General features: G+C 43.1%; 2 protein-coding genes across 2 annotated transcripts; both read right to left on the reverse strand.

Moving 5' to 3' along the window:
* Window positions 1-1608: 1608 nt before the first annotated feature.
* Window positions 1609-13243, reverse strand: LOC139328591 (inter-alpha-trypsin inhibitor heavy chain H3-like). The gene is made up of 23 exons (XM_070958407.1): window positions 13099-13243; window positions 10360-10395; window positions 10241-10270; window positions 9453-9607; window positions 9262-9366; window positions 9010-9172; window positions 8660-8770; window positions 8418-8546; window positions 8078-8194; window positions 7814-7982; window positions 7183-7308; window positions 6882-7063; window positions 6567-6752; window positions 5285-5424; window positions 4923-5083; window positions 4702-4731; window positions 4324-4353; window positions 4179-4220; window positions 2804-2917; window positions 2509-2710; window positions 2171-2346; window positions 1953-2064; window positions 1609-1851 (listed from the first exon to the last, which is right to left on the reverse strand). Exons 1-23 carry the CDS (start codon window positions 13237-13239, stop codon window positions 1710-1712), a joined length of 2799 nt encoding a protein of 932 aa, XP_070814508.1. The 5' UTR covers window positions 13240-13243; the 3' UTR covers window positions 1609-1709.
* A 534-nt stretch (window positions 13244-13777) lies between these two features.
* Window positions 13778-23091, reverse strand: LOC139328590 (inter-alpha-trypsin inhibitor heavy chain H3-like). Its single transcript, XM_070958406.1, has 22 exons — window positions 22962-23091; window positions 22629-22658; window positions 21842-21865; window positions 20808-20962; window positions 20539-20643; window positions 20263-20425; window positions 19998-20108; window positions 19706-19834; window positions 19416-19532; window positions 19165-19333; window positions 18931-19056; window positions 18643-18824; window positions 18356-18541; window positions 18107-18246; window positions 17737-17897; window positions 17529-17555; window positions 17363-17422; window positions 16631-16744; window positions 16248-16449; window positions 15956-16128; window positions 14553-14664; window positions 13778-14449 (listed from the first exon to the last, which is right to left on the reverse strand). The coding sequence occupies exons 1-22, from the start codon at window positions 23073-23075 to the stop codon at window positions 14311-14313; spliced, it is 2739 nt and encodes a 912-aa protein (XP_070814507.1). The 5' UTR covers window positions 23076-23091; the 3' UTR covers window positions 13778-14310.
* Window positions 23092-23128: the final 37 nt, after the last annotated feature.

Genomic DNA, 23128 nt, shown 5'->3' on the forward strand with positions numbered 1-23128 from the left:
TTCTTTGCGTACAGTTGGCGAAGCATACGCTATAATGCGCTCACTGCTGCCCCCCTGTGGCCACAAACCATGAAAACGTTCCTCTACACCTGTCTTCCCAATAATTAATCAAATGGTAAAAGTAAACATACCCAGCAAAATAAATATATTTTGATTACAGGTAAAGCACTGCATTTAAAATATTTCAAAGTAAATGTACATACACTAAACATAAGCTCCATTCCTTGCCCTCAAAGTACAGGCACTCACTGTGCTCTTGTTAATGGTGATGATGATGTTGAGGAAATGAAGTGCCACCTGTATTTGTATCATTCCAACATCCCCGCAGTGACAATGACGTCCCCACTGGCTGTTTTCCACAGTGGAGCAGCTCCAAACCCAGCCTCGCCATCGCTCAGTGCCTCTGCTACTCCTCAGCTCCAAGAAGAGACATGTGGCAACTTCCATGATGTCTGAGAGAGACTGGTATCCATCAAGAGAAGCAAGACTGTGTGTTTGGGCTCTGTGCCTCCCGCTCTCAAGACTGCTTCAGTGGGTCACGAGCCACTGAGCCTCAAGCAAGCCAACACACTATGCTTAATGAAGCACCACTCTGACTTCAACCACAGTCACACAGTCCATATACGCCAGCTAGTTATTGTCCACCAGTATTTTTATGAATCAAGGTGCAGATCACAAAGCACAGTTCACAGTGTGAGGCAAAACACATGTTATTGTTCTTTCCTGGGTAATGTTCACACCCATGTTACCTTGAAGTGAACCAGTGCAGAGCCTTAAGACTGATTACAATATTCTTTCAAATTTGTTACATTATTAGAGAGCCGTTGAATCAGGACACGCATGCAGAACAGGCCAAAGACATTAAACACACTTTGTATTGAGACATTACTAGTTACATCTAGGCCTTTCCTGCTAAGACAAGTTAAAACATCTGCAAAAATACAATCACATGCACAGAGAAGAAGACCAAGGACAATCATATACATCCTGTGTGAAGTTGCTTTTATATGATTAAAGGATATCTTATGAAGTGCAAAACATGAATATGAGACGGTTGATGTTTGTCATATTAATCGGACAAAAAAAACCCCCACAGTTCTTGACACAATTAATGAGCAAATCTACAGATAATTTGTTTCTCTGTTAAGTTAGTGACTGCAAAAGCAGTTAGGATTTTCTATTGCCAATATATGTTGTGCTGTGAAGCACATTAAGCATAGGTCCAACTGAACATTCACAGCAAGCACAGCTCTGATTTCCAGCACAGTGGCATGCTGCGCCATGACACACCACCAGGTTTAGCGCTTAAAGTTCATCCAGTGTCATTCCTGCACTAACAGGAAGCAAATAAGTATGTAGATTTAAGTAATGCTGTGACAGCCCAGTACCGGAAAGCTTTACTCACCACATTATTTAAGTCGTCTATAAACACACACACTTTACCTCGTATTCTACTTCTGACTTTCACAAGAAGCGCGCAGTTAGCTAAAAATAACACGTGGCAGCCAGTTGGAATCAAAAACCTCTGCTTTGTATTGCCATTATATTAAAATGTTACTACCCTGGTTCTTATGATGTTTGTTCCTGTGTGTGGTTAATTTTTGAATGAAGACACACTATGACTTATTATAATCTGCCATCTCTCGCCACATAACGCTCTCACGTAATGATGTAGCCCCAGTGCAATTGAGATTTTAAATTTTCACGGTTCAAAAAGTGGTCTTAAAAAGCCCTGACACAATGTAGTCTGAAGCTCTCCCATCGATCAGGCCCGTTCCATCGTTGTTAACAAACCAGCAGGGAATACTTTCCCCATTCTTCACATGGCTGCTGAAGTCCTTCTGCCAGTGTCTGTGGAAAAGTTCAAGAAGAATCGATAATGATGTGTGTATGCATAAAGACTTGCTCTTTGCACCTTGCATACATTATGTGTGTTTAAACTTTATGAGCACCTGGTCACGTTGAGCATTTGTCCCTTCACATACATGGTTGCGTGCAAGCTCTCCTGGACCTCTCCTGCATGCAGGTCTGCCACCTCAAACTGAACCCCACGGTAGAACTGACCTGGAGGAAAACAGCTTACTTCATATCTTTTGATTTATTCTGTATTACTAATTGGCAAACACAAAATAGCTTCAGAATCAATGCATGATGACATGGAGCTCTCTACCTAGCAGACCGTGAACTGAAGCAGACATGTGGTGACTGTCCAGGGTGTAGAAACCCAGGTAGTCTTGATGGTCCCGGCGTCTCTTCCAAACCTTTGTGTGCCTAATGACTGTAAATTTAACAGAGTGCCTCAGTGTCACTGTCAGGCTGCAGTTCTTAGTCAGGCTGAGGTCCATACTGGAGGAGAGGCAAAAATAAGTTGTGACCAATGGCTGACAGCAAGTGAAGATTTTTAGTCTAACTAAAAAATGTCTTTACATTCATTTTTAAAAGCATCTTTAACCTGATCAAAATACCTATTTCAATTTTAGATAAAATGTTCTAAGCAGCATTACTCACTTGGTTTCCTTGATAGAAGCTGCATCAGACCACAGCAGCTTCACCTGTTTCCCATCATGGATGACTGAGATGTCCTCAGTGCTCACCTCCAGCTTCACCCCCAGCTTCTGATGGATGATACCAAGACGGCCAAAGTAAGTGTTGGGGTGACCATCCGGAACAACTTTCTTCTTGCCAATAATCTGGCCATTCACCACAAAACCTAAAAATAATGACATGTTTCAGTTTGCTGTCCCTTCTCATATATCAGACGAAGAAAGAGACACGTGTTCTCTGAGTATGACTGAGGCCTGACCTGATTTTGGGTCTCTGACCAGGTTGAGAATGGTTCCCGGTTTGTCATTGATGTTGAAGCACAGAGCATCGTCTCTCTCCGGCAGCTCTATCATGAAATGAGGATCTCCATCCGCTGCACAAGGATCATTACATATAAAAAAATCAAACTCCAGCAAAACAGGCACATTGTTACAGTATGTTGTTTAATCCCAATCTGCAGTGACAGCAGCACAGTTTGGCCACATACAGCAGTGCAGAGACTACCCTGATCTCTTCAGTGTTAAATGCAAGATACAGGAGGTGTCGCAGCACAGACACTGGGGGAGGGTGGCATGCACGCAGCCACATTTGGGCGCCTCGCAACAACCCTCCGTGCTACACTGCGACAAAGGAAGGAGGGGGGTGGGAGCCACGAAGGTGTTGAGTTGGAGGGGGTGTGCGTGTTATATGTGTCTTCGTGTGTGTCTTCGTGTGTGTGTGTGTGTGTGTGTGTGTGTGTGTGTGTGTGTGTGTGTGTGTGTGTGTATGTGTATGTGTTAGCCCGTGTACTTCATCTCCACCCAGTCCCAACCCATTGTCTCTTCCTTCTGATGACTGATGACAAAGACACAGCTGTAGCGACGACCTCGGAGAGTTCTGATCCAGACACATAGTTCACAGGAGTAGGGGGTGTTGGGGGGGGGTAGGGCCGGAGCATCTTGTCTGCATAACATCCAGGAGAGTGGACAGATACCGACCTTGCAAAGGCCGGTTATCTCGGGGAGCCAATGAAGATAACAATTGTTTGCGTTAGGCCAACACTGCAATTTTCGTCTACCTTTGAGTCTCTCTGAGTCTCCCGGTGGCTGTGCTTTAAATATATCCAAATTCGGTGGCCAGTTTCAACCGAGCCGAGCTGACAACTTCTCCAAGTTGGTATCCACCCTGCGAAGGAGTTCAGGAATCGCATCCAGCCTGAGATTTTGATCAAGAATCGCATCCTGCTTGCGACCGAGCTCACGTGTCGCTAGAGTCTGAGTGTTGACAGCCCTGCACATTCCCTCAGTCATGACGGACAGCTTCTCGATTGCCAAAAGTGCTGCCAACATCTTCTGAACTTTGCGATAAATCAGGAAGCTGCTAACTCCAAACAGCAGAATGCCTGTTATCATAATTCCAATTATGCAGATGTATTCAACATCCTCAATGGAAAGGACCGACAAGCACACGATCCTCCACAGGAGTCCATCGTGTATCCAGCTGCAAACGTTCCATCAGGGCAGACGGGCTCTCCTTGACCCAGTTTCTTTAATAATTTCACTTTAACATTTAAGTAAAAGTTACAGGAACAGTGAAAGCATAAATATGATCAAATTTATGCAGTGGTTGAGCTAATGCTGGATGGCAAAGCTTACCATTTGATTGGCTGCGGGAAGCGGGCACTCTGATCCAGGAACCTGATATCAGAAATAATAAAAGCATACATTGGTAAAGCTGTTCAAGCTCAAAACGAGATGAATAAAATATGTCATATAATGAAGTAAAAAGAGACTGTCGTACCTTTGTGTCCGTGTGCTTTGTGTCGCTGCTCTGTGAAACAGAACAACAGTTATTCAGACGTCTTTGACACGTTATGGTGGTTACCAGTCAGTTTAAAGGATCACTTTTTTGTATTGTTCTAAATAATACAAAAGAAATAAGCTGCTAACTAATTAAACATGACCGGATGCATGTTTATAAAATGATATCATAGTTAAACGAATGCTGGATGAAAAAGCTCACGAGTTGGTTGGCGATGGGATCCAGAAGCACCGCTCCGGGAACCTGTTATCAAAGACAATAAAAGCGTGCATCTGTAAAGGGGTTCAGCTCAAGATGTTCAGCCTAAGCCTAATTATAAAGTACATCATATAATTAATTAAAGCGAGGTTGTCCTACCACCATGTCTCTCGGCTTCCTGTCGCTGGTCTGTAAAACAGAGCATCATTTTGTTGCATGTCATTAGCATGTTCTACTCACACATACTGATTCAGCAGCTTTCTAATAATGTAACAATGACACACAATGTTGAAAAGAACAAATATTGTTGTTTTTCTTGTCAGTTAAGCAGATCGTTAACTGTAATCCTATTCAAACATGGCCGGTTGCATTTCCCTCACCCTCAGTCAGTTTATCTGCGATGAGAGAGCCGCCTGGTCTGTCCTCAGTTTCAGGCTTGGTGACCACCATGGAGGTGACAGGAGTGACAAAACTGTATCTCAAGGACATTTCCAGGGCCTTGGCTGTCTTACTGTCTTTCTCCTGCTGAGTACCAACATCACTGGCAGATGGAAAAAGAAAGAGGAGTCAGTTGGCTGCTTCTCTGATAATGATATATGACGCATGATGTGCAATGAAATAAAAAGGCATCATCAATAATTTGAGTTTCTTTGAGTAAACTGTCCCAGTTCACGAAGAAAGCTGCTGGAAATCCTGCTGCAGTTTGAGATAGAGCTGACAGACACAGTTCAGATGATTGAACCTGTTCTCCAGTAGCTGCTGGATGGTGAGGTAGGCCCACAGGCGCTCTGAGAAATCCCCAAAGATGTACTCCTGTTCTGTGTAGATCACATCTAAGTCTACCACACGGGCCTTTCCCTGCACCAAGAAGTCCTGTTCAGGCTAGAGAAAGAGATGAAATGATAGGACATTACTAACAGAGGAAATTAAAATTATAATTTTTATAATAGAGTCTACAGCCAGGCCAGCACCTCTGGGAGGCTGGTGCTTTGAGCTAAATGCTAGTAGGTGTACACCTCCAACAGCTACCTCAGGACTGGCAGTTGTGTACCTGTTAGCAGTCCCAAGCCTAATTCCAGATGACCAACAGTGTGGATAAACACACAGTTTTGCCAGTTTGTGGTACCTAAACAGACCCTGGCTGAAGCACACTGCATACTGTTTCCCTTGTAGACAGTTCATCCATCCATCCATTTTCTATGCCGCCTATCCCTTTCGGGGTCGCGGGGGGGCCCTATCTCGGCTGTCGACGGGCGGGAGGCGTGGTACACCCTGGACCGGTTGCCAGCCGATCGCAGGGCGCAAACACACAACCATTCACACTCACACTCACACCTAGGGGCAATTTAGAGTCACCAATCAACCTAATGAGCATGTTTTTGGTCTGTGGGAGGAATCTGGAGTACCCAGGGAGAACCCACACATGCACAGGAAGAACATGCAAACTTCACACAGAAAGGCCCGACCCGGGAATTGAACCGGGCTGTGAGGCATGCGCACTACCTGCTGCACCACCGTGCAGCCCTGTAGACAGTTCAGGTGGTTAAAATATGTCTTTTTCAGTGTATGACTGCCAATACTAAGTAGTAGATATGTGAGAGAGTGCAACATCCTCTCAGCTGCACACTTGCAGTCTTACTAATCTGATCTGTTGTGCAGCCCATGGTGCTGGTGCCACTGTCACGATGTCGCTGTTTTAGTGACCTTATTTTGCACTAATAACTGACTTATGTACAAAATTTCATGCCAAGCCAATCAAATAGCTGTTTAGATTTTTATTTCTGGTCCAAAGTGGTGGACCAACCATCCTCAAAGAAAAATGAAGAGTAAAATAGGAGCATCATGATGTTAGTGATTTGATAACGAGGCAGAGAATACAGAGTTCAATTCAGTCATTATATCACTCTTAGAATTAAATATTCAATCACAAGAAATGTTTCATATGAGAGCAAGCATAGAATTGTCTTTTCTCCAGCATAGTGTCTTATTCGTGTTTTAATTGACATATCACTGTCTATTCTCACCCCCTTGGCGAAGACTTCCACCAAGAAGTTATCAGGGTCATTGTTGGTCAGCTGTCCGGACACCACGATCTCTGAGCCGTTAAACAACTGGCTGTAGCTGTTTTTTGTCAGGAAGGCCACTGCGTTGACAGGGTAACGCAGATCCACTTCTAAGAGCAGAGGACTGGACACCTCCTCATAGAAACCCTGCAACAAAGACACTTCAAATTATGCAGTATCTGTTTCCCAAATGTCCTTGGAGGTGCAAACAAATATCAAATGCCAAACCTCCATGGACTGTATCTCTGCTTGAATATATTTTTTTTTTTACTCCACCTGAAGCTGAAGCGTTGCATCTGAACCCTGAAAGATTCTGCGGGCCAGTCCTTTGTTTTGTCTGCACATCACATCCAGGAAGGAGTAATCCACATCATTCCCAAATCCAAGACAGAACATAGACATCTTCCCGCCGATGGCAGACTGCACATTCTTCTGGATGTTGGAGAGGTTAGACTCTCCTTCAAACGCACATACACACACATGTATTTTAAAAAACAAATCAAGTGTAGGAATTGCTGTACATGGTCTAGAGAGTAACCTCTGACCTATTACATTCTTCCAAATGAAGGCAGCTCACCATGGTTTGGCATCCCATCAGTCAGTAAAATAATCATATCTGCACTCCTCTCTGGAAGGTTATGAGATTCTCTCTCATTCACCAGCATGCTCACCGCCCTCAGCACAGCATCGTTAATATTGGTGGCTGAAAGGCAACGACACAAAGAGCAGATAAACACGAGCATTTCTTGAGACAGCATTATCACAGAGAAAATCAAGTAACAATTCTTCAATATGTTCTTTAGAGCAACGGGTCAGCGATTTGGGGAAAACACTTTCTTTGTGAGGAGACTCCTACCACTCTCATTTCAGTCCACTAAAGAAGATACAGCCAGTGGGCGGTTACCTGCTTTCAAAGACTGAAAGCAGGGGGGAAATTCTTGACTCTGTCCAAAAGTAAAAAATCCACTTTTTTTCTTGTGGGGTTATGAGTGTGGTCATCTCCGGACTTCCTGGAGTCACTGTGTGCTTCCTAACAAGCTCACACTGATGACAAGACATCTTTAAGCTAAACTAAGTCGTCTGATTCTCTCGACTCTAGTTGGACAAATTCTAAAATGCATATATATAAACTGGATTTCTCAGCGTCTGAATAAGAAAGGGTACAAAACTTTTGCCACTAAAGTTGGGATAACTTGTTTTCCTCTCACCTCCTCTGTCTGTTAGTTTCCTGATATAGACAATGGCGTCAGACACATTCTCCTCTGTAGCTTTGGTAAGAGAGTCCTTCCAGGTGGCGATGTCACTATCAAACAGGATGAGAGCAAAGTGGTCCTCCTTGTGGAGGTCTCTCAGAATGGCTTCCAATGCATCCCGAGTCTGCAAAAGTTCCCAAATTCAAAAATGTAAATGCACATACAGTGGTGCACACAGTATGCGGCTTACCTGCGCACAAAGTTAGCTGTTCTGTTTACCTGTTCAATCTTTCTTCCACTCATTGATCCGCTCCTGTCAATCACAAACACCACATTCTTCGGGACCCTGGGCAGGTCAGGTGGAGCAAAGAAGTGCACAAAGTATCCGTTCACGATCTGAAGGGAAACACAGCACTTGATTAAGGGCACAGCTATGCAGACCCTCAAACAGCTAAGATCAGAAGTATTCAACAGGACTGTATTTCAAAGATCCTGTTTAAGTTTATTCCATTAAAGCAGGAGTTCATGTGAAAAGAGTAGTGCAGTGCTCATAATACTGTGCTTCAGTTAATCGAACTGAGCCTTATGTACTAGTACAAAGTCTTTACTGCCCACTGACCTGAACGTCCCCCAGGCTGTCTTCTCGCTTCACATCATACTTGATGATGAAATCTCCGTCAATTATGGTGCCTTCACAACTCTGACATTTCCTCTGCTGCTCCAGTGTTGGTGAGAAAGAGATGTGTGCCTGAGACAAACACATTCATATCAAGTCACATTAGTGGACACAGCATTTATGCTGGAAAAAAATCATCGTAATGTTCTAATGGGTCTTTGAACAGAATGATAGAAATCTTTTACCTTTGTGTTTGAGACGGTTTTCTCCACCAGGGAGAGCAGGTCATTGGTCAGGAATGTTGCACTGGCATCAACAAAAGAAATGCCTTGGGGCTCGTAGATGTTTGCCACAATCTGTCTCCACACGCACGCACGCACGCACGCACGCACGCACGCACACACACACACACACACACACACAGACATAATCACTGAGGCAGATCAACAGTGGAAACATTGCAACATAAAGTCTCATTAATGTTGACACAAATTCCTCACAATTTGTACTCCTCACACTGGAGAATCGAGCTGTATTTCTGCTCCTGACCAGTATGTCATTATTAAGAAAAATAAAAGAGGAGAGTGTGCTCAACCTTAAACTCCTGCACCGGCTGCTTGGGTTTCACTCGGATCAGAATCTCATACTGGCCCAGTTTCCTCTGAAGCAGCTCCTCGTAGGTCAGAATGAAAGTCACGCTGCTTTTGGCTGCGATGTTGACAGACACTGAAAACTTCTCCATCTTTCTCCCAGAAGCCCTGACATGATGGACATGTATTACTTTAATCTGATGTGCACACCACCACCACACATTCAAACCAACACTGCATCCCTCAGTCCAACGTACTTGACCAGTCCAGCAGTCTGTCCGGAGGAAACAGCCTTCTCATACTCTTTCTTGGCTTTCTCTTTCTCCTTCACCTTCCCAGCATACACCTGACCATCAATTTCCCTGTGAGGCACAAGGACATTCGTCAAGCGTGGAGTAAGAGAAGGTCTATGCACTCACACTGTCACAAGTACTCAGTTTTGACTGACATGCTGAAGTTGCTGATGAAGGCGGTCTTGGGCAGCTCCATTTCAAAGAAGATTTCCTGGGAGGTGTTTGCTTTGTTCAGAGCCTTGGAGGTCATGACGGTGTGGGCGAAGCGAGACGTCACAGTGCAATCCACTGTCACGCTGTACACCTCCACCTGAGACACAAAGGATGGACAGGGACGAATTTGTTGAGCTTGTGGAGTAAAAGGCTTTCTTTAGGGCTTCAACATCAATAAATCATGCACGCAAATTCTAAAACACTGTGTCATATTACAGCAAACAAGCAAGACCGGTGGCAGGGGGGACCCGCTGCCTGTGGCTGAAATCTGGATCAGATGTCATGAAGAATGTCCCTAAATGATTCATGTCACAAAACACAGAGGTCACTGTTCTGTAAACACAATGTAAGATTAGACTTTTTGCGGCTGTCATTCTGGCAAACGCAGAAAGGAATGAAACATAGATGGACAAATCACTTCCTGTCTCCACTTCCTGTTTACTGTACAGCAAAGAGAAAATAAATACATGCCTGTGGACACCAGGAAGGGAAGAGTGAAGTGAGTGCCATCTGGAAGCAATGAGGTTTTAAAGAAAATGTGGACTTCATTGTGCAACAAAAACAATGCCACTACTGTGAGCTAGACGCAACCAGTCCTCTTGACCAATGGTGTCAGTGTATTGAGTTATCACATCCAGGTTTCACTGTTAGTTTGCCAATGACACATTGATGCAAAAAGACTTCGTTGCTGGGAAAGGTCATGAGATCAGAATTTTATATCAAGATCAACACTTACGCTCCCAGAGTTTGTGCTTCTTTTCTGCAAAAGAAAAAGACAAAAATATGCATTTATTTTTGTAGAGGGTGAAGCCAAAAATTATTATTTTAAAAGTATTTTGAACCAAGTACCTTTATTGACCTGGTGCCCATAGCTTCTTTGGTCTCCTGCAAGACACCATAGTAAGATTGCACTGTTATTACGGTAGGAAAGAGACTTGCCATCACTAAACTTGAGGTTTCCCTCAGTTGTTACAGCCTTGCATGAAAACCCCAGATTTTCAAACAATTTTGTACCATTTTTTGTACATATTTCGCTTCTTTCATTTTCGATTCTGTTGATACTCATTTTGATTTCAATTTGTTTTCCAAAATGTCTTTCAGAGCAAGTCTTTCAAGAACATCAAGGAGGCATTGCAGCGACACGTCCTGAAAGCGAGGTGTGACCCAGAACCAGACAGAGGACTTCAGACAGGCATGGGAAACGAGGCTCGGATGTAACGGTCACAGAACAAACAAGGTGGCAGGAACAAAAAGCAGCAGGAGGCAGACAGGATAGGCAAGATAGACAATCCGGCAACAAAATGGAGATGGGGGCAACAGGAGGGGTGAGTCATACCAAGGTCTGAAATGACAGACCACAGGTAAACAAACTGATGAGTGGGTGGAACAGAGACTGCAAGAGGACAGGAGGAACAGGCAGAGGCAAGCGGGTGTCTCTGACTTACGACTTTCTGTTTCTGAGACACACAGAGCTGGAGACTTGAGACTTGGACTTGTGTCAGGCCTAAAGGCCTGAAGCCATTCTGGCCTATCCAAGACAAAATTCCAGTCTTAAGTCGTCAACCAAGAATGGTGGTATGAGATCTCATCGTGAAACGCCTCCAGCAACAAATGATTTTGAGCTTTGTCGACCTAAAACAGTCCTGTGACAGCGCCACCAGTTAAAAAAAAAAAAAATGAAAAAAATTTTAATGACACAATAAAAATGGCACAAATGGATGAATGGAGATAATGATGTGCTTCTTTTGATGCATTTTTTTTTTTTTGCGCTACTTTGAGGAATTCATTGCACACAAAGATCAATGGCTTACAGTCTGACAGAGGTTAAGATTTCATGAGACTTTTCTTGTACAATGTGAGAAATGAGGTTTAAGAGTTGACTGAGACTTACACGCTGGGAGGCACCTATCTTACTGGGCACTGAAAGTCTTTTTATTGTTTCTTATAAAAACTAGTCAACAAAAGTCCATCCATCCACCCATTTTCTATACAGCCTATCCCTTTCGGGGTTGCAGGGGGGGGCTGGAGCCTATCATAGTTGTCAAACAACCATTCACGCTCACACTCACACCTAAGGGCAATTTTAACCTAATGTTTTAACCTAAGTCACCATTTAACCTAATGAGCATGTTTTTGGTCTGTGGGAGGAAGCCAGAGTGCCCGGAGAGAACCCACGCATGCACGGGAAGAACATGCAAACCCCACCCAGGGATCAAACCGGTGACCTTCTTGCTTTGAGGCATGCACACCACCTGCTGCGCCACTGTGCCGCCCTCAACAAGTCAATAAATTTAAAAAGGTTCAGTGAAGAAATGGGAGGCAGCTGCACACCTTGAATTATCAGGACTTGCTCTGAGCCATGTTAAGATCACTGACACTCCTCTGAAAGTAAAAGGTTTGAAGGCCTTTTTAATGGTCAGCATGCTGAGACATAAAAGACTTGAATTTTGACTGGAGACTTGCCTGGACTTTGGAGGCCTGCATCAACAGACTTGCGGTTTCACGTGCAACAACTGACTTAAAACAGCTCTCATCCTAACATACACCTGATGCTTTAATCTGCAGAGAATCTTTCTCTATGAAACCCAATGCGCCTAAAAGTATCTTTTTAACCAGTTATTTCTAATAAAAATCACACTAGACTCCCAAACAACAAGATTGGATGAAAAATGCAAGCCATGGAACTATTTAGCTGTTTTTTAAACAGTTTTAAAAGATATTCCCTCTCAGCTTTGGTGTTCCTGGACCAGGTCACCACCGCTTTGCCATTTCATTTTCTATGGAGCTTTTCTGTTTTTCTGCACAGCTTTGGCATTTACCCCTCAAAACAGATCTTCTTTTATTCCCTTTTCAGGGAAAAATACTGTTGCTGCTTACAGACATGCAAACCACATCACATCCTGCGTGCCTGGAGATTTTTTTCATGGGAAAGTTCACCTCTTAAAACTTACGCCAATCTTTATAAACTGTTGACTTTGATAGAAAATAACAAAACAGACATTTGTTTACATGCAAATGCTGCACATCTAGCATATTTGATGGGCCTGATTGCAAATAATAATGAAAAGGTCTACATAGAGGAACAACAACAACCGATTGTTTCACCTCAGATGCTTAAGGAAATTGCAGGTACCCCTAAATTAGTGAGGAATTTTTACACCTGCGCCATCGAGAGCGTCCTGACAAGGAAGACTGGAGGACTCAAGGCCTTGCAAAAAGTGATTCATATGGTAGGCAGTGCTCTACCCTGCCCGAAGGATATTTACACCAGATGCTGCAAGAATAAGGCTAGGAATCATTAAGGATCCCAACCACCGGGATAATAGCCTCTTCTCCCTGCTGTGATCTGGAAGAGTCTACCAGATACTCAAGCCAGCACTGAGGGGCTCAGGAGGAGCGTCTTCCCTCAGGTCAGCTGGATTCTAAATGAGGTCACTCATTTACATTTATTTATCACTTTTCCTACTCTATTTAAATTCTTTATAATGCACAAATTGAAGCAACTGGTCAGATGACATTTCACTGTGATTGCACCTTGAGTGATTACATATGACAAATAAACTTAATTGATTGATTGGTTCTAAATACCTGTGTCAGAACATCTCTGCGGGAAACCACCAGAGCTCCCCGGGCCTGAGCTGGAAGCCAGATGCAGACACACACCCACAGCAGCATGATTCTCCTCACCGCTGGCATGCCTGGGAAACAGAAGAGTTTCTCCTCTAGCATGGCTGAAAACAAGTGTGGAGGGAATTTGAGGCATGTGGGGATCAAGTCTTCCCATCAGAGTTACACTCCGCCCACACTGTGTGCTGCAGGAGGAGGGAACCTCTGTAATTCTTGTGCGATGTTTTTGTGCGAGTCAGTATGCGTGGTTTCCCGTAAAGTGGTATGTGTGTGCAGAGGGGCGGGGGATTAAGAGTGTATAGAAGATTTGATCAAGTTATATTCATCTAGTCCTGACTTGCCTATCTAGGGCTTGATTTCAGGGTGTAGTTGGACGTGTGTTTACTGGATGCAGTTGTGAGTGCAGGTATTAAGGATATATAGATCGTGGGATTTTCCCTTCCATGAATGCATTTATTTCCTCTCCACATGCAGAGATGTGAACGGGGTTGATTATATCCTCACAAACTGTAAACCACCAATTAAAGCAACATTAATTACTGTTAAGTGTTGATATTTCCTGTGGTAAAACAATAATCAAAGATCTCAGGGGACTTTTCCTTTGGGACTATTTGACCATGAAAAAGAGTTTCACCAAGTGTCACCGCCCTTTAACATTTATTTGTTGTCATGCGGTTCAGGAGTCCCACAGTAGGTTCCACATGAACTGTAACAGACCTTTTCATCAGAGTAGCTCCTAGTGACAATAGAAAACACTTTGACTAGCATGGCGTATCAGTGTCATCATGCAAAGGTTAGCGAGCTAGTCGACATTCTCAACATCAACTTTAGAGAAAAAGGAGGAGCAGTCAAAGCAAAGACCTGGAAATCATTAAGCAAACTAAATCAGTAAATCCAGCTCGAGTCAATCTTTCCGAATTGTACCCCATTTATTTCCAAACAACTGATTGCTGGGGCTGTCTTCCAGCACTTCTTACTATTCTGGGATGTTTCATTCCTATAATTCCAGCAATACACTGAGAAAAACTGTAAAATTGTCCATACAATGCTGTGAATGAAGCCTGTTTGGTACAAGGTGTTAGAATATTCATGGTGTAAGTACAGGCAGAATTGATTTTTTATTGAATGACTTTGATTTGATTTCTGTAGTAGACAGTGATGCATAATGTGTTTTTAAGCAGTTTTAAAAAGGCCCGACACAACATAGTCTGCTGCATCTCCATCGAGGAGGCCTGTTCCATTGTTGTGAATAAACCAGCAGGGAACATTTTCTCCGTTCTTCACATCCCTCCTGAAGTCTCTCTGCCAGCCTCTGTGGACAGAGACAGACATTACCAAATCATATTTCAAGTGCTGATATTCATTTACAGTCACATTACATGCACACTCTTATCCGAGCCGTGTCGTGCAGCTACCTGGTCACATTGAGCTCCTGTCCTTTCACAAACATGGTGGCGTCCGGTTTCTCCGGCACCTCACCCGGACGCAGGTCTGTCACCTCGTATTCAATCCCGTGGTAGAACTGACCTGGAGGGTGATCCAAGTTTGAAGTTAACGTTATTTAAAATATAATCATTCTGCACTCATGACGATTGCGAAATGCAATAAATTCAATTGAGTTTTATTAAATCTATTTTACGGTCGCGTTACGTCTGTTTTGTTTTGATTTACTTGCTGCTTGTGTCTGTTTCCCGCCTTTGTGACTGTGGATTACTTTCACCTGTCCCTCATTAATCTTCCCTCTCTTGTGTATTTAGTCAGTGTGTTTTTCCTGTTTCAGCTGTCAAGTTGTCTGTGTTTGTCCTCTTGTTCGACCGGATTGCTATTCGTTTGGTAATTTATGTTTCTTCTTTGTGTTATGGGATTTCTCCACTGTGGGACTAATAAAGGTATATCTTATCTTATCTTATCTTATCTTATCTTATCTTATCTTATCTTATCTTATCTTATCTTATATTACTATGGACCTTAAGCTGAGGGCCACAACCTCTATGGAAAGAACTGTCAACCCTGGTCCTGGGTTTTCAGAGTTGAAAGCATGGCAGAACAGTTAAATGGGACTGATAATGTGAAGAAGACTTCAGACTTCAGTAGCTCCCATGCTGGCCTTAGCACAGAGGCTGTTCGGCACCTGTCTGCCCCAATTTCTCATCCAGCCAAGCCATCCTGTTTCCATCCTGTCCTGAGCACCAGCCTCCCTGGCCATCAGCTCTCCTACACGTATCCACATCGGCTCTTTAGCTGCTAAATACTCCGTGTTCATTACTAGCTAGTCGTTAACTCTGTCTGCCTGCACTGAAAACAGCTGCCTGCTACATCTGAAAACTGTACTATGAAAACGGTGAGTGAACCATAACAGTACAGTTGTGGGCCAGACAGCTAAACTAAGTCCTTAAACTCAGTATAAAAACTCTATAAAGCTCATAATTTTTCAGTAGGTTCAACACGATGAGCGACCCTTTTTATGTTGTCATGTAATTCATTATTATAAAAAATATTGATTATAGCTGCTTTGAGGTCTTTCACTGATTTCATCTGGCAATACTTTTTCCTGAGTGTTTGCAGGATGAAATGATATTCTGGCTGGCAATATGCAACCTTTAACTTTTAATGATTATCATTTGCCTTGTGTATGATATCAAATTGGACCAGTTCTCCTTTAGGCAAATATTGATCTGTGGACTGATTAACTTGTTAGGAATTTTTTATTTTATCATTTTCTTCTCCAAAGAAGATTCTGAAATGAAGATCCTTTCTTTTGACCTGCTATTACACCTCAAACCATGCTATCTACTCTTTGACATGTGTCATGTTGTACCTAGCAAGCCGTGAACAGATGGGGACAGGAGGTGGCTGTCCAGGGTGTAGAAACCCAAGTAGTCCCGGTGGTACGGGTGCTTCTTCCACACTTTGTGTAGCAGGATGACAAACTTGACTGAATCTTTTAGAGTGACTGTTAGACTGCGATCCTTGGTCAGGAGGAGATCCAGACTGGAGGAAAAGATGCTAGTTATTCATCCTGAGCTGGATTTTATGTTTCATAGTACTCGTGTAGAGAAAGAGCCCACTTTCACCGAAGATGATATCAATATTATGGTGCAGCCACTCACTTGGGTCCTTTGAGGGAAGCTGTATCAGACCACAGCAGCTTGACCCATTTGCCGTCCTGGAACACTGAGATGACCTCAGTGCTCACCTCCAACCTCACCCCCAGAGTCTGGTGGACGATGCCAAAACGGCAGAAGTAGGTGTTAATCTTACCATCAGGGGGAATCTCCTTGTCACCAATGACCTGGCCGTTGACCAAAATACCTGAGGAACCAATTTGGGATTCAATCACTCACTTGCAGGGTATGATTTACAAGCAGTGTCAAAATTCTTGGTCTACAAGGAATATACACGTGAAGTAAAAAAAAAAAAAAAAGTTAAAAGGGCGCTGCATTTTATACAAAGGTTAAGAAAATCATGCTGATAATCAGGACTCTGGGCTGACCTGGTACTGGATCTCTGACCAGGTTGAAAATGGTTCCTGGTTTGTCATTGATGTTGAAGCACAGAGCGTCGTCTCTGTCTGGAAGCTCGATCATGAAATGAGGATCTCCGTCCACTGCAGGTGACCCAAAAGTATGATGACAGTAATAAATAAAATGGATGATACTAGCTCAACATGCTGATGGCAACATTCAAACAACACTGAGAGTCTACAGCCATGAGAGCGGCTCTGTGAGGCACAGGCGTGCTTTGAGCTAAACACTAATGTCAGCATGCTAACATGCTCACCATGACAATGTTAATCTACTAATGTTTAGCAGGTGAAATGTGTATCCCATTCAATGATTTATTTTAGCATGTTAGCATGCACAGTCAATGCTAAAGACCAAGTGCGCTATAGCTGACATTTATGGGAATTTGCCTCGATGATGGCGTTAGATGAAAAGTTAAGGATTACAATTCATCCTGAGGAGGACATCAATGTGTTGTAGGAACATTTCACTCAAAAACAAGATGCCATTATGAAAAGATGCCATATTGTTACAATAGATCTTGAAATATTCCACTGCATAGGTAAAGATCTTGAGCTACTGGCGGCCATCCCCTGAGGATCATGACTGTCTGTACAAAAATTCTGAGCAATTTATACAATAGCTGTGTTGACTGACTGAAAAACAAACTGACAGACAGAGTGACATTGCCATGCAGCTAGCATTGCTAAAAATGTACTTACCAAAATATGTGGGTGATTGCGCATAGGAATGCGTGTGTACTGGAGGTGCATATCGATATGCTACATACGGGATCAATAAAATTCATGTTAAAATCAATGGAGTGAATTGACTTAATCCCAAAAGTTTATATGTTTTTATTTAAAAAAAAAAAAAAAACACTCTTACCCATTCTTTCTGCTTGTTGTCTTTGCTCTGTCAAAAACAGATGGACAAAACAATTTCAGAAATTCCATAGTTCAGACTGAAGCTCCAGTCTGCTGCTTGTAAATGTATTACTGTAAGCTTTTATTTTGCAGGAAACAAGCTTGACTGCAGCCACATTCAGAAAACGCTACCCAGTGTCACCTTTTAAATCCTTTCTTTGCTCCCTTACCCTCGGTTAGCTTGTCAGCAATGAGCGGGCTGTCTGGACCATCCTCAGTTTCAGGCTTGGTGACCACCATGGAGGTGAGGGGGGTGACAAAACTGTACTGCAGGGACATGTCCAGTGCCTTAGCTGTGGCGTTTGCTTTCTCGTCTGTGCCACCACTCTTGCTGCAAGAAAGAAAATGTACTGACCATATATGACACTGCGATTCAGAAAACCGCCATGGAACCAATAAATTAATATTCCAAGATTCATCATGGGCTCTCAGACCATGAACAAAAAGTTTCATTAACAAAGACTTTTGTGAGACCAGTCTCCGAGATTTCCAAGGTAAAACCATTCAGGTCTCAGCTCGAGTGAAATTCCTTAAACTGACCTCTTCTCCAGGAGCTGCTGGATAGTGAGATAGGCCCACAGACGTTCTGTGAAATCCCCAAAGATGTATTCCTCATCTGGATAAATCACATCCCACTCTATAGCGGTGGCCTGGCCCTGCACATTGAAGTCGTCCTCAAACTAGGGGGGAGGAAAAATTCGAGGAAATTATGTCTAAAAACCAGTAAGAAACATGTCTTCTCTCCACCTCAGCACTGTTTCTACATTTCTGCCATTTCCTTCTCCTCACCCCCTGCCCGAACACTTCCACCATGAAGTTATCCAGGTCATTGTCCATCAGCCGACCGGCCACTACGATCTCTGAGCCGTTAAACAACTGGTCGAAGTGGTTGGTGGTCAGGAAGTCCACTGCATTGTCAGGGTAACGCAGGTCCACCTCTGAAAGCAGAGGACTGGACACCTCCTCATAGAAACCCTGGAATAAATGCATACACACATTGTGTTACGCGTATTTGTACAAAATACTAATGACATCGCTTTGAACAAAAATCAAAATGCAAAGCTTAGAGCCTCCACCTGAAGCTGAAGTGATGCATCTGAACCCTCAAAGATTCTGCGGGCCAGTCCTTTGTTTTGTCTGCTCATCACGTCCAGGAAGGAGTAATCCACATCATTCCCAAATCCAAGACAGAACAAAGACATGTTTCCTCCAATAGCAGACTGCACATTTCTCTGGATGTTCGGGAGGCGAGACTCTCCTTCAAACGCACACATAGAATATGCAGAAATTAAATGCTCAATATAAAGCACACGATCAAATGTGTACAGTACGGCCCACAGTCTGTGCACACAATGCATGCTCACCAGAATTTGGCATTCCATCGGTCAGTAAAATGATCATATCGATGCTCCTCTCTGGGAGCCTCTTCTCCTGCCTGTCTCTGACCAGCATCTCCACGCCTTTCAACACTGCATCATTTATATTGGTTCCTGGAAGGAAAACACACAACAAATTGTAAAGTTGATGAGTATGAGAGTGTATTTCTATCATCTAAGAAGTGAAGATGACATTTAGGATTAAAGCTAATGTCTGTTAACCTCCATCATCTCTTATATTTTTGACGTAAGCCATGGCCTGGGCCACATTTTCCTGGGTTGCTTTGGTGAGTGAGTCCTTCCAGGAAAGGATTGTGTTATCGAACTGAATGACGGCAAAGTGGTCGTCCTCATGGAGGTCTTTGAGGATGGCCAGCATTGCCTCTCGTGTCTACAAAGAGTTACAAGGTCAGAGGTGAAAACGTGGCCATCATTATATCAGAACCAGATGGACGATCTGAACAGCCTCTCACCTGTTGCATCTTTCTTCCACTCATTGATCCGCTCCTGTCGATCACAAACACCACATTCTTTGGCACTCTGGGCAGGTCAGGTGGAGCAAAGAAGTGCACAAAATATCCGTTCACAATCTGAAGGGCAGAGAATCATAAAGAACAGTAAAAATGACAAAGGAAAATGACAGAATTTTCTCTGAAATATGGCTGATCATTTTCATCTATAGAGCTCAGCATTAAAGTAAATCTTGCACGTGACTTAAATGAACATTGAGCAGATACTGAGTGAGGATTTGTTCAGAGTTGACCTGAATGTCTCCGAGGCTCTTTGCTCGGTTCACATCATAGTTGATGATAAAATCTCCGTCAATGAGACTTCCATCACAACCTGGACATTTCCTCTGCTGCTCCATAGTTGGTGAGAAAGAGATGTGTGCCTGACAGTGGGATACAATAAAATCAGTTTTGGTTTCTCTTAATTCTTTGGTCAGTAATTTTATTGAATGTGCAACAAAAGGTCATATTGAACGGCGAAAAAGAGTTGAGATTCAGGAACTGTATGAGTGGTAAACTGGTGAGCAGGCTTGTTGCATCGTGTACCTTTTTGTCTGTGACAGTTTTCTCCACCAGAGGGAGCAGTTCATTGGAGAGGAAGGTTGCATGGGCATCAGCAAAAGAAATGCCTTGAGGCTCATAGATGTTTGCCACAATCTGTCTCCACACACACACACACACACACACACACACACACACACACACACACACACACACACACACAGATAATTTGTGAGGTAAACAACTCATTCAGAATATGTGAAATCTCCCAGGAACATAAACCTGAACCTGAACATAAACCTGGGTTCACCTTAAACTCCTGCACCGGCTGTTTGGGTTTAACTCGGGTCAGAATCTCATACTGGCCCAGTTTCCTCTGAAGCAGCTCCTCGTAGGTCAGAATGAAAGTCACGTTACTTTTGGCTGCGATGTTGACAGACACTGAAAACTTCTCCATCTTTCTCCCAGAAGCCCTGACATAAAACAAAGATGTAACTGACAGCCTCTAATGGGAGCATATGGAAATACAGATGCTGTATGTTTCTTTGAATGTGTGTTTATGAACTTCTTATCTTGACTGACTCACTTGACCAGTCCAGCAGTCTGTCCAGAGGAAACAGCCTTCTCATACTGCTTCTTGGCTTTCTCTTTCTCCTTCACCTCCCCAACATAGACCTGACCCTCAATTTCCCTGTGAGGTACAAAGATGGAGAATGACATAGTGCAGCTTAAGGAAACTGGATTATTATTTAGAAAAATCAGTTTTAGAGCATGGATAAATGCTGCTACACACAAATGGTCATAATGCATGTAGGAACGTGGACAAAGTGGAAATCAGAGTGTGGACAGACTGACATGCTGAAGTTGCTGATGAAGGCGGTCTTGGGCAGCTCCATTTCAAAGAAGATTTCCTTGGAGGTGTTTGCTTTGTTCAGAGCCTTGGAGGTCATGACGGTGTGGGCGAAGCGAGACGTCACAGTGCAATCCACTGTCACACTGTACACCTCCACCTGAGACACAAAGGTGGAAGATTTCCACAGTAATGGATATGGTCATAAGTACATACAGTGAATGACCGTAAGATCTGCTATTTTTCTGCCTTTTCATGCAGAATCGTTTTTTTGTGGCTGGGTCAGGTCCAGCATGCTGCCCCGGCCGGTGCCAAAGAAAATTGTAACAGCTTGAGAAAATGTTTAAAAGACATAATGTCACTGATTCCACTTTGGGCGTGCTGTGATGAGACAGACTGGGTGAGTCAACCCGGGTGCTGCACGCTCTGAGCGGGGACAGTGTGTGACTGTTGAAAACTAAACTCTTGCTGAGTCAGTTCAGTTTTTCTCAATCAATTCTTTGAATCAATCTTTTGTTGGAAGTCTGTTGATGTTGTCGTGTTTTTGTTGGTCGGTGAAAGACAGCCTGAACATTGTTGTTGAAATCTGCTCAAAGATCACTGAAGTCAAACAGTGGCATTAGAGTTCTGCTTGTGAGCAGCAGCAAATCATCAGGAAATCAATGCGCATATTGAAGCTAACATCCGTTCATTCCCTCTGCTGTCTGTCTTCTCCATGCTCTACATATACTTTTGAGCAGCCTTCATAGTTTCTAAGTTATTTTCTCAGAGATTTGCATGTATTTACCCAAGCGTTAATTACCATTTCCAAACTTAACTGCTTTAACTGTTAAAGCTTCAAGCTTTCTTATTTATTTGGTTATTAATAATGTTTTTTTGTGTGTGTCTTCTTCTGTCCATGGTGTGTATGTGTTGATCTGGGTGGTGTGCTCATGTATATGGATGCCCTTGCAGGAAAAATAAAGCTTGTATTGAGTTGAACTGAATATATATCTTCATCATTGTCATCAATAGAGGAAGAAAATGATTATTTTCTTACCATGGCGTCATTTGTACTTCTTTTCTGAAACAAGAACATAGAAAAGGGAGAAGATATTGTTTGAACATGTGGAAATGAAAGATTGAGCAAAGCTGGCAATTTCACTGCCACTTAATGGTGTGAATTAAACAACCCTGACTGCAAAGAATTTGGGACGCTGTGTAAAATGTGAATAAAAGCAGAATGCAGTCATTGACAAACACAAAGTTTTGTTTTACGAAGTGTTCCTGAGCCCATGTAGCGTTCTCCTTCATCCAATCATGTGCTCACAAAGTGTCGAACCTCTCTCCATCCTCGCTTGTGAACGACTGATCAATCATGACACTTTGACCTGTTACCAATGAGCCTGTTTACCTGTGGAATGTTCCAAACAGCTGTTTTTGGAGCGTTCCATAAATTTCCCAGCCTTTTGTTGCTCCTGTCCCAACTTGCTTAAAATATGTTCAGAGTAAACTAAACTATATTTACAAAAATCAATCATGCTGATGAAGGGAAACATCAAATACATTGTGTTTGTACTGTTTTCAGTTGCATGAAAGGGTGAGCTAATTATCACATTCTGTCTGATTTATGTTTCACACAACCTCAAAACTTTTTGGGAATCAGGGCTGCATTTATCTCTTTTAAAATACCCAGATTTATTTCATTTTAAGGATTAAGTTTTGTAATCATTATTCATGAGGTCATTTATCAACAAGTACTTGGTGAATAATGTACAAGCAGGAAGATACAACTTATTCTAAACAATATTTCACCAGAATATGACTGATTAGTTTCTGCCAAATACCTGCAGTGATCTGGCAGCTCCACTTGTCTCCTGAAATTCAAATACAGCAGGGTGAGCCAACATGGTGCCAAGATATTAGAAGAAAAAAAACAAAACAAAAAACACTGGCATAACGTGAACCAGGCCGAAAGAAAAACTTGACTTTCTGTGTCACACCTATGCATACAGAGAGGAGAAGGAGGATTAAAGCAGCACTGAAGGAACAGAGATTATTCATAAGAAGACAGAATAATGGCTAAATCAGGAACCGCCACATAAAATGACCGCTGTCGAAATGAAACTTCACCTACCGTATAAAACGATGAGTACAAAAAGGTCAGTGTGTGAAGTTACCTGGAGAGCTTCATAGGCCCCGGAGATGACCAGAGCCCCCCGGGCCTGGCCAGGCAGCCAGAGGCAGGCGCTGCCCCACAGCAGCAGCAGGCGAACACCCTGCAGTCCAGACATGACCAAACTTCCACTGAACAGTGACTGATTTCACTGCTGAGAAACAAGCTCTC

Source organism: Chaetodon trifascialis, chromosome 3 (genome assembly GCF_039877785.1).
Source record: "Chaetodon trifascialis isolate fChaTrf1 chromosome 3, fChaTrf1.hap1, whole genome shotgun sequence".
NCBI lineage: Eukaryota > Metazoa > Chordata > Actinopteri > Chaetodontiformes > Chaetodontidae > Chaetodon > Chaetodon trifascialis.